The sequence below is a fragment of the Scyliorhinus canicula genome, chromosome 28 (genome assembly GCF_902713615.1).
Source record: "Scyliorhinus canicula chromosome 28, sScyCan1.1, whole genome shotgun sequence".
NCBI classification, from domain to species: Eukaryota; Metazoa; Chordata; class Chondrichthyes; order Carcharhiniformes; family Scyliorhinidae; genus Scyliorhinus; species Scyliorhinus canicula.
In genome coordinates, this window is record NC_052173.1 from 16,167,400 (window position 1) to 16,179,362 (window position 11,963).

The 11,963-nt window shown below is 45.3% G+C and overlaps 1 protein-coding gene across 1 annotated transcript in view; it reads right to left on the bottom strand.

The window, feature by feature from the left end:
• smarcd1 (SWI/SNF related, matrix associated, actin dependent regulator of chromatin, subfamily d, member 1) overlaps positions 1–10,469 on the bottom strand; it is a 34,828-nt gene extending 24,359 nt beyond the window's left edge. The window contains exons 1-7 of the mRNA XM_038786295.1: positions 10,120–10,469; positions 9,013–9,206; positions 7,464–7,506; positions 6,252–6,374; positions 2,721–2,843; positions 1,593–1,709; positions 922–1,023 (exon numbers count right to left, since the gene is read on the bottom strand). Coding sequence (XP_038642223.1) covers positions 922–1,023; positions 1,593–1,709; positions 2,721–2,843; positions 6,252–6,374; positions 7,464–7,506; positions 9,013–9,206; positions 10,120–10,170 — 753 coding nt within the window. The 5' untranslated portion in view covers positions 10,171–10,469. The remainder of the gene's footprint in view (positions 1–921; positions 1,024–1,592; positions 1,710–2,720; positions 2,844–6,251; positions 6,375–7,463; positions 7,507–9,012; positions 9,207–10,119) is intronic.
• Between the last annotated feature and the right edge of the window lie 1,494 nt (positions 10,470–11,963).

The window sequence follows — 11,963 nt, forward strand, 5'->3', positions numbered from 1 at the left end:
TTAATAAAATGTTCATTCCATCCCTGCCATATAACACACCCCCACTGCTTACAGCAAACTGACCCTTCCAGCAAAAGGCAGGATGCTGCAAACCTACCCAAGTCCTACTTACCAATTAAGCTTTTTCTTTTCAACCTTGGACCCTTTGATTAGCTTTCTCAATTTTAGCGATTGGCAGAGAGGAAGGACAATCAGCAAGAGAATAGAGTCATGAACTTTGCCCAGAAGTCAATAAGGCTCACTTGAAATGAACTTACTGTCAACATAGTTCAATGATAAGCTCCCTGAGGTATAGAGGGAATTAGCGGTGGCCAAAGGTTCAGAAGAGGCAAGGTTACAAGTTAGTGTTGCTTTCTGTCAACTCCCCCTCACATTTTAAACCACAACTACTCGCACTTTGTGATTTCCCCCTCCAACTTCCTCCTTCTGTGAAGGTACTCATTCATTCCGAAGGTCCACAGGGGCTGGGTGCCCTCCGATACCTCTCCTGATTGGCTATTTTGTTGCTGTGAGCCAGAAAGCTATTTGGCTGCAAGCTCCATCACAGAAAGCCCAGTCCCGTCCCCTCTTGATATGGACACAGTTCCCAGCAGGAGTCACCGACGAGCAACCCGAACTTCCAGCCCTGGCTATCTTTTCTCTTGCATGAGAGATAAGGGCAACCCCACAGCCTAGCTCAGCTAGAACACATTAAACTCAGCATAGACCAGGGGTCAAACCAGAATCTATTATAGTCCATATGCTTGAACGCCTCAGTGATCTATCAACAGAGCCAATGGGTAGTTCGAACAGTATTTTTGTCAGATACTTAATTTATATTCTTTGACAGCTCAGTGTATTTAAATCCCATTAAAATGACGAAAGATAATATGCTTGCGAACTTGGTCTGTTGAGAGCAAATTCATGATTATTTTTATTTACCTGATAATCCAGCATCAGTAACACTGTGCAGCGCACATTCACATCCCCTGGTCTTTTCACTTGGAAGCCATCAGTCTCTTGGGTTGTAGCTGTCCTGTGCCACTGTTTAAAGTGAATGAGACACCATTACCATTTTGGTCGAAGAATTCATTCTTTCAGCAGCGCTATCAGTAGGATTGCTCAGAGCCTAACCATGCGCGCAAACATGTTGTCACTCACAGCCAATGTCACTGCACAAGATAATGTCCTGTTTAACCAGGAGTGTGCTCCAGTTAGTCAACCAGCAGAGCGTTTGTGCTTCAGCCCGCTTCACCTTTTTGAGTCACTGAGCAGTATTTAGCCCTGCTTTGAATCTCGAGGGCAAAGCCGACTTCAGAACTGAGCTACACTCAGGCATTGTGATATGACAGCCAGCCAGAAAGCTTTTACTGCAATCCAGCAAACCTCAAATCAGCCTCTGTTATAGGAAAAGGACAAAATACAGGATGCACGCAAGCTCTTCCCATGATACAGATCACCAGAATGCCTGAGGCAAGAAGTGGCTCACACCGATGTGGCCTCCGAGAGGCTGCCATTTTACTGCAGAAAACACTTCAAATTTTGACACAAAGAATGAAACGAACAAGGTGTTGCACATTTAAACTTATTGTGCGGCACTCCAGATTGCTTACCTCAACCAGGTGGTTGTCGGGCCCATAGAGATCCTTATCCAGCTCAATCACAAGGGATTTGAAGAATGAGGAAAACTTCCGCTTCTGTTTAGTAGCATCGTACTTCGATACAGCTGACTACGTAAGCAAGAAATAGATTTTATGATCTGCCTTTAGTTCAATGCAAACATGACCAAGTGAAAATTGAAGAGACTGATTGACTTACTGTTTTTTTATCATTAATTTCCAGTGAGCACCCTCCAACACCCCCACAAAGGCAAGTGATAGCAACCCAGTTAAGAAACAATCCTCTAATTTTCCTTCCCCGCACTCACCATGTGTCTGGATTCAGTTCAGTGCCTTCCATAAGATGTAGGAGCAGAAGGAGGCCACTCAGCCCATCGAGTCTGCCACGCCATTCAATGACATCATGGTTGATCTGATATAATCGTCAACTCCACTTTCCCACCTTATCCCCATAACCCTCGATTCCCTGACTGATTAAATATGTCTCTCTCAGCCTTGAACATAGATAACGGCCCAGCCTCTACAGCTCTGTGCGGTAAACAATTCCACAGATTCACTCCCCTCTGAGAGATGAAATTCCTCCTCATCTCTGTCTGAAATGGGCGACCCCTTACTCTGAGATGACATCCTCTGGTCCTGGACTCTCCCACAAGAGGAAACAACCTCTCAGCATCGACCCTGTCAAACCCCCTGAGAATCCGATATGTCTCAATAAGGTCGCCTCTCATTCTTCTAACCTAATGAGTACAGGCCAACCTATTCAACCTCTCCTCAGAAGAAAATCCCTCCATACCCGGGATCAACTCAGTGAACCTTCTCTGGCCTGCCTCCAATGCCTGTATATCGTTCCTTGGATAAGGGGACCAAAGCTTTTCGCAGTATTCCAGCAGGTCAACCTACAGTCAAAATTAAGTGGAATTGGGACCCTAACTGACATAAACAGAACCTGGCCATCCGATTCATCATACTGTTGCTGGGGCACATGGAGATTGGTACATCTCTGATGCACCCCACCGCTGGCCAACTTAGTGATCCTGCGAAGATAGCAGGGATAAACTATTAAATGTTCAACATAGGGAGATACGCGGGAGAGGGGGGAAGGAAGAGAAATCTTAGTCTTACATCTTCGAGAAGTCTGCCTTCGACCCGAAGTTCCCAGGATGCCACAGTTCCTTCTCCATCTTCTGCGTCAGGTTTCGCAGGATTGAATGTATTCGAAATAAATATACGAAGCTTTCGCTTTTGCTGAAATAAACAATGAGAGGGAGTTTTAGGAATCAAGTTTTTTTTTGCTGTTATGCAGGAATATCACAATCAGAATCACTGAAGACCACAGTGCAGAAGAGGCCCTTTTAGCCCATCGAATCTGCACCAAGACATGAAAAACACCTGACCTGTCTACCTCACCCCATTTGCCAGCACTTGGCCCATAGCCTTGAATGTTAGAATGTGCCAAATGCTCATCCAGGTACTTTCAGGCAGTGCCCCTCAATCTTATACACCTCGATCAGGTCACCCCTCAGTCTTCTCTGCTCCAGTGAAACAACCCAAGCCTCTCCAACCTCTCTTCATAACTGAAATGTTCCATCCCAGGCAACATCCTGGTGAATCTCCTCTGCACCCTCTCCAATGCAATCACATCCTTCCTATAATGTGGTGACCAGAATTGCACACAGTGCTCCAGCTGTGACCTCACCAACATTCTATACAACTCCAACATGACCTCCTTACTTTTGTAATCTATACCTCGATTGATAAAGGCAAGTGTCCCATGTGCATTTTCCAGCACCCTATTAACCTGCCCTTCTGCCTTCAGAGATCTATGGACAAACACTCCAAGGTCCCTTTGTTCTTTCAGAACTTCCCAGTGACAGGCCATTCACAGTATACGTCCTTGTCAAATTAATCCTTCCAAAGTCTATCACCCCACACTTTTCAGGGTTAAATTCCATTTGTCACTTTTCTGCCCATTTGACCATCCCATCCATACCTTCCTGTAACCCAACACACTCAACCTCACTGTTAACCACCCGGCAATCTTTGTGTCATCTGCAAACATACTGATCCCACCCCCCACATAATCAAGTTGTTTATATAAATGACAAACAATAGGGGACCCAGCACAGATCCCTGTGGTACATTGTATTAAAGAGGCTCTATACCAAGCGAATGAGGTAGCTTAGGCTTTCATAGAATTTACAATGCAGAAGGAGGCCATTCGGCCTATCGAGTCTGCACCGGCTCTTGGAAAGAGCACCCTACCCAAAGTCAACACCTCCACCTTATCCCCATAACCCAATAACCCTACCCAACACTAAGGGCAATTTTGGACACTAAGGGCAATTTATCATAGCCAATCCACCTAACCTGCACATCTTTGGACTGTGGGAGGAAACCGGACCACCCGGAGGAAACCCACGCACACACGGGGAGGATGTGCAGACTCCACAGACAGTGACCCAAGCCGGAATCGAACCTGGGACCCTGGAGCTGTGAAGCAATTGTGCTATCCACAATGCTACCGTGCTGGTATAAAATGCATCTCATGCAGTATTTCGACTGCTTTAAAAAGAACGGATTTTTCTCGGGTTAATTTGGTTCAGCTTTGAATTCCTCTCCTCAAGAAGGGGAACAGTTCCATTAGTACTGGCAATGGTACTGCACCTCAAGTGTTCACTCTTGATGCGCAATTCAAGATAGCTAGTGCTGCAAAACTGTATAAGATCACAATCATATCCTTCGTCAACATTCCAGTCTTTGTTTAATTGTCCGTCCCCAACCACGCAGAAATCAATTTTAACACTACAGGTTAGATAACTTGGCAAGGAACATAGAAACTGGAGTAAGCCATCTCAACTCCCAATCACATGCCTTGGTTCCAGAACCCTTAATACCCCTGCCTAATTATTCAGCTATCCTCAACAGCTTTTTTGGGAGGCAACAATGCTTCAGATTTCCAAAATAGAGCCTTGTTGGACTGCACCACACTACCCAGCGCGTTCATGCACGAGTCATCAGAGGGATAGTGACTATTTCAAGTGTGTTGACAACATTGAGGGTTCTTACAAAGCAGGTGGGAAGGTGGTGGTTACTTCATGAAGTATTGAATTCTCTGCGCATACTGGCCAGCATTGAAGGCCAGAGAATAGCCATGAAGATGTTCTGCAAGTCATGCTGCAATTCATGTTGCCTGATTCTATCCAAAGTTTGCATACTTCACGTAATAAGTGCCTTTAAACATCAAGGTTAACAGCACGAGGAGGCCATTTAGCCTATTGTTTTCCATTCTAACCCCACTTCCAGCTGAATCAGTAGTCCTGTAGGTCACAGCACCTCAAATGAAAAAATGAAATGAAAATCGCTTATTGTCACGAGTCGGCTTCAATGAAGTTACTGTGAAAAGCCCCTAGTCGCCACATTCCGGCGCCTGTCCGGGGAGGCTGGTACGGTAATCGAACAGTGCTGCTGGCCTGCTTTAAAAGCCAGCGGTTTAGCTGAGTGAGCTAAACCAGCCCCTTATTCCTATGTGGCTTTTTTCTCAATGCGATGGGGGTTCTTCCTCTATTACCCTTTCAAGCAGTGATCCCCAGATTCCCATCACCCTCTCAGTGAGAACATTACTCAAATCCCCTCTCATCCCTCCACAAATTGCTTTAAATCTATGCCCCTTAGTTATTCACATCTCTACTTTTGGTTTTTAATATACACTCTCTAAGCCCTTCATAACTAGACACACCTCAATTAGCAGAGGGATTGAATTTAAGAGCCGTGAGGTGATGATGCAGCTGTACAAAACCTTGGTCAGGCCACGTTTGGAGTACTGTGTGCTGTTATGGTCGCCTCATTTTAGGAAGGATGTGGAAGCTTTGGAAAAGGTGCAAAGGAGATTTACCAGGATGTTGCCTGGAATGGAGAGTAGGTCTTACGAGGAAAGGTTGAGGGTGCTCGGCCTTTTCTCATTAGAACGGAGAAGGATGAGGGGCGACTTGATAGAGGTTTATAAGATGATCAGGGGAAAAGATAGAGGAGACAGTCAGAGACTTTTTCCCCAGGTGGAACAAACCATTACAAGGGGACATAAATTTAAGATAAATGGTGGAAGATATAGGGGGGATGTCAGAGATAGGTTCTTTATCCAGAGAGAGTAGTGGGGGCATGGAATGCACTGCCTGTGGAAGTAGTTGAGTCGGAAACATTAGGGACCTTCAAGCAGCTATTGGATAGGCACATGGATTATGGTAGAATGATAGGGTGTTGATTAATTTGTTCTCAATCGAGGACAAAAGTTCGGCACAACATCGTGGGCCGAAGGGCCTGTTCTGTGCTGTATTTTTCTATGTTTTTCTAATTAAATCTCCCGTCAGCCTCCTCCGTTTCAAAGAAAACTCTACCCTTGCTAATCTTTCCTTGCAACTATAATTCTCCAGTCCAGGCAACATCCTCGTAAATCTCCTCCATACCATCTCTATGCGATCATGTAATGCAGTGACCAGAACTGTATGCAATACCTTGATTGCGGTCAAGCTAGTGTCTCATTTTCAAAGGCGGTTTAACACCAGCTATTGACATTTGGTTAAAAGAGTTTGTCTGATTTCTGAAAAATCAGGTTTCAGGAGGCCAAGGATGGATAATCACCAAAAAATTGTGTTTTACCTTTATTGGCCTTTTCAATGCTTCCTGGATGTCCAGACGTTTTCTCATTATAGTCTGGTCAAGCTTCCTCTCAAACGCCAGCAAATCCATGTAGGCTTGAGACTCTGGCACAAGCTCCCGAATCTAGGAAAAGGAGGGTGTACACAATGATCATCACTGATGAGCACCAAAGCTGCCCTTTTCAAAGCCCCAAATGGCATCCTCGATGATTATACCGCACTGTTCCTCCTCTTCTACCTGTCTGCACTCTTTGACAAGGTCACCCACACCACCATCCTCAGTTGTTTAGCTGTATGGGACTGCCCGTGCCTGCTCCCACTCTTAGCTGCCAAGTCAGGGCCAGAGAACCTCCAGCAATGGTTTCCCCCATCCTGTTCTGCTTACCACTGGATTGTCCTCAGGGATCAGGACTGAGACACCTCTGCTTTTACCTCAAGATGCCACTCCTTGAAGACATCATTGGAAGACACCCGGCTCGAGCTCTCCCAACACTTCCATTGCTTCTGCGTTTCCAAACCACTTGTCCAGTGTTTCCAAACCACTTGTCCAACATCCAGCTTTTGAGGAATCAGAATTTCCTCCAGTTTAACAATAGGGAAGACCAAAGCCATGGTCTTTAGCACAGTAAGTCTTACAACACCAGGTTAAAGTCCAACAGGTTTGTTTCAAACACTAGCTTTCAGAGCACTGCTCCTTCCTCAAGTGAATCTGAGGAAGGAGCAGTGCTGTGAAAGCTAGTGTTTGAAACAAACTGGTTGGACTTTAACCTGGTGCTGTAAGACTTCTTACTGTGCTCACCCCAGTCCTCTTACTGTGCTCACCCCAGTCCAACGCCGGCATCTCCACATCATGGTCTTTATCAGCATTAAAAAACTCTGTACCAATGTCAAGGATTCCAGCAACTGTTGCAAGCTGAACCAGAATGTTCCGAATGAGGATTTGAACCCAAATTACGGTACTGAAGGTTCACCTCTAATCCACTGAATATGTCAATCCTGAACCAAAAAAACTGTTTTGCCCCCCCCCCAACAGCCGGAGGAGCCACTTTACACACTTTGATTGACAACAGGTTTGCAATCAGTTCAACCAGCATGCCTTTAGTTTATGGAATGGTTTCCGCATATCACTTTTTTTTTTAAAGTTCGAAACTTTTGGATTAGACAAAGACCATAGTACAGGAAAACCTTTTACGACAAAAAAATATATACTTACTCTCTGAGGTAGAATTTTATCTGCCATCTTCTTCTTCTTCGCACTATTCAAATGAAAGAATAAACATGTTACCCTAGCAACTGATCTTCCAAAATTAGCCACTCCAAAATGAAGTCTGTTTAATATTCAGTCAGAATGCAATGACCGTCAAGCCGTTCCAGGCACCATGACGGGTTACCTGGCAGAAACAGACATTAAAACACTTGCCAAAATAACAAGTCCAGAAACCTGGCCCGAGCTCCCAGCAACCTCTGCAAATTAATCATAAAACTGATCAAATATCAAGTCAAAGTGAGATCACGTAATCATCCAATTGTTGCCGAGAGAAAGGCATTTGTGGATTAGGAACTTGATTCTCAACAGATTTTAATGTTTTCAAACCTTTTACCCTCTCAATTGCCTCCCCATCTCCCGAAAGGCACCAATTGTTGCTGCATTCTCCCTTCTCTTAATTATTGGCAGTTGTGTCGAAAGTCCCCAAGCTCTTGACCTGCCACTACTAGAGTAAAGCTCAATGACGCAGATAGCTAGCCGGTGCTTGGTCCAAGTGGCTACATTTCACGTGTAAACTAAGATAATGACTGTAAGCAGGTTATTTGATGAAAGGAGTGCAGTAGATACGATAGAAAAGTTGAATCCTTCCATTAGTTTAACATAGACATACTTGTGCACTTCGAAAGAGTCACTGGACGGTGATTAGGAGGGGAGAAATCTTCCCAGGAGTATAGCGATGACATGTCGTGCTCAAACGTGGCTGCATTCAACTGCCTTTGCAAACAGATCTTCTGATCTACATTCGCCACCACTTACACTGCCCACGCTCAGCGTGGGCAATTGTGCAAAGTGGGTAAACTGTGTCAACACTATGACACCTGCTATAAAAATGCTGGAGAACGTACAGAGCTTGCTCAATGAGTGATTTATGCATTATGCCAGACGGTAATTTCTATGCCGGTTTCTCCGTAGTAATGTATGATGTAGAGTACGATGAAATAACTGAAAGATATGAATGGCTGAGATTAGGTGCCCAGGATTGCAAAAGTACGAAGGATATCGATTGTATTATTTGAAAGAGGTCATCGCACTACTCTGCAGAAGAATAGCTTTTGCCCTCGTTACGACTAGCTAACAGGATAAAAAAGTTGAGCAATTATGAGGTATGCTCTGTGTTAGAAAAGGGGGTGGGGGTGGGGAAGAGAAAATCAATCAGTCTCCCTGCTTCTGATCTCTCTCCTAATGCACAGGAATGGATGTTGAATGGAGGCAGGATTGCCCTATACCCAGTTCAGTTGTGTTGCCTCTCACAGGAGAATAGCAAGCCAACACAACTGAGGTGACATTCGAAGGCTGCCGGTGCCCGAAGGCCACATCCTGCATGTATCAGTGCTTTACCGGGATGAACATCCATAGAATTTTATTCCAGGGATTGAGGGAGATACTTGTCCCCCTTGCCTCTTGAAACGCTGACTGTTTCAAAGCACATCATTTTTGGTGGTGTTAGTTAGCACTGGAATATCTAGAAACTGAATTTAAGAGCTAGTGAACCTACTTGTGATTGCGGTTCTGAGCTGCTTGTTGCTGTACTTGTTGAATCTGCTGAGGAGCTGGCCGTTTGCGAGACTGGTCCATCATCGACTGAGGCATGCCTGGTCGCACTGCCGGACTTCCACCATACGAAGGACCCGGCGGACCCATGGAAGCACCTTGAGGTGGCATGCGGCTGCCCGGAGGCATCCCTGGGCGCTAGTTCAATGGAAGAAAACAAAATAAGACATTGGAAAGGATTTGACCTCGTCGGGAATCAACAAATAAACTCCCAGATCACAACACCAACATTCTGTTTTTTGCTTCAATATTAAATCCAGAATTGCTCATAAGGTCGCATCGCATGCCGCACACACTTAATGATCAAACGCTTCTTGGGGAAATGGGTGGGGAGGGTTGAACGAAGGCCAATTACTGCTTTGAGTGGGAGTGCAAAACATTAAGAGCGTCCAGTTGACAGAATAAAGACCTATTTTGGAAAAGGCGTGGTGGGGAACCGGATACATATTGGATACAGACTAGGATGTTGTCAAATTCCCGTGCGGAGGTGCAGAACAATGGGGGAGGGGGAAAAGAACAGTTTCGGTCATTTACATTTTGACGTGTGTGCAAATGTACAGACAAGTTTCATCTGAATTGTCCTCCACAGCAAGGACAGGAAACGGACAGGTCAACAATTCCCCCCCAGTCTCGCAGCGGGAGATTGCTACAATGTGACCCAACATCTATGGTGGTGGTTGGGTGGGGGTTGGGGGGTGGAGAGGGCAAGGTGGGGGAAACTTTATAAAATAGCCAATAAAAATGAATTGCATGGGGTGAGGGGCAGAGAATGTAATCGGCAGACAATTAAGCCACGACGCCGGCACTGGCATGTTATAATGAGGTACATATCAATCCGATTGTTTTGCATGCTGCACAGAAGGCTGCAACTGATTCTGCAGTCAATGCATCAGTGAAGGGAAAAAAAAACAGAACCTCTTCCGGACAGGCGTCAGTTGATGGGGAAACCACCGGGAGTCAAAATGTTGCATTAAAATTCACAAAAAAAAATAAAATCATCGCCATCACAGACAGAAATAAGAGCCTGGTTAATTTGAGAACAAACCCTTACCAAACCGTGGGCAAGAAATTCAAAGAGTTTACTCCTGGTTGCTGACTGCATACCACGCGTCCCTTTCAAACACCCTTTGTCCGTGTGCTACGGTCTATTTTACTGCACCCTCGCTTAGCAAGCTGATGCTGTCGCTCTTGGGCATCCGACATTTTATTGTGGGGAAGATGCAGTCGTCTCAACTTTACAAGAAATTCCGGAAAATCAACAAACTACAGAAGCAACTGACATGCAGAAGACGCCGTTTATATTGTTCGATGTGGATTCTAAACACCACAAAGAAATGAATCAATGAAAGACCTTGTAACAGCAGTTGTCACGTCACTTGTGAATGCCTTTCAGCTCCCATACTACTGCTCTCGCAGGTCTCAGCTAATTAACATCAAGACTCAAAAGAGAAGAAAGGGCCTGCCTGCACTCAGCAAAACAGTCGGGGCGAAGGGCATTCAGGAAAAGCCTTGAACACTGGCACAATAGCAACTGAATTGGTGCAATTCAATCGCATTCTGTCGGAGAGAGAATTTCAAATGAAGAATAAAATATTTCAAAACAGTCTCATCGGCAGGCAGAACAGCAAAAAAGTATGTGCTCGGGAAATGGCCGATTAACAATACTCGTAATAGCAACTTCCATTCATATAGTGCCTTTACCATAGAAAGCATCAAGGTGCTTCACAGAGACAGAAGCAGACTCAAATCAATGGCATGCCAGATGTGGCAGCCTTTGCACTTTTGCCTCTTTGCTTGCACATAAACAAGGGTGTGAGCCGCAGCTCAGTACTCGTCTTGGATGCAGGTTGTGGGTTCAAGTCCTGCGCCAGAGAGCACAGTCTCGGCTGACACTTCAGTGAGGTACTGAGGGAGTGCTGCCCTGTCGAAGGCACCCTCCCTGGGGTGAGACATGAAACCAAAGCCCCATCTGCCTCTCTTAAGGTCAGCGTAATAGACCCAATGGCACTCTTCAGAGTGTGTCCTGGTCAACATTCCTCCCTCAGCCAACATCACAGAACCAGTACTCGATTGGCTGTAAAGCCCATTCAGACATCCCCGAGCTCACGAAAGTGGCGGCATCGATGCAAGTTCTTGGTTTCGAATGCAGTGATTCGGAGAGGTGACTCACAAGATTTCTCGCAAGGGGGGGGGGGGGTTTTATGGAGGGGCTAAAAGGAGGCGAAGACATCAACATTTATCCCGTGGAGTGGAAAATATGCAGCAACACAGGAACATCAGAAAAAAAAAGTATTGAATGAGTTCCTTCCGCTCCATTGAAATTGGCATCAAGTCAAGCCAGTCACAAACCAAGAGGATACACAGCCTGCTTTCGACATTATTTAAGTGCGTGAGCATTGCAAATGAGTTCAGTTTCATTCAGGATTTAACACTACAATCTACAGAACATTTACTCCCAATCAACACTGCATGATCTCTTTTCGGAGCCAAAGCAGAAAGAGAAAAAAAGCACACAACACCATGAGGTAGGGCATTCAAGTGGCAGATTGCTTGGATTTGATATGAATTTGAGCAGGGGGCCCAGCGATAAGACCAGGCCTCAGTTAGAACGAGCTGTAACCTACACTCGAGGAAAGCAAAGGCAACTCAAAAGCATTGGCTCGATTCATATTTTTCATTCCGCCTCCTCATTCTAACCTGAAACATAGAACTGTACTCAGTGCCACAACAGGACAGCAAGTCTCCCGGTAGGACTAGCTACAAATAGCAGCAAATGACATCGCTGGGTCCAAGCCCAGGCCCACAAAGATTTCACAAACAATTAGCTTTCTCACTCCTTGACCTACAGTACTCCCTCAATGCATCTGTACCGATGGCCTTCTCTAGTGTTTCCAA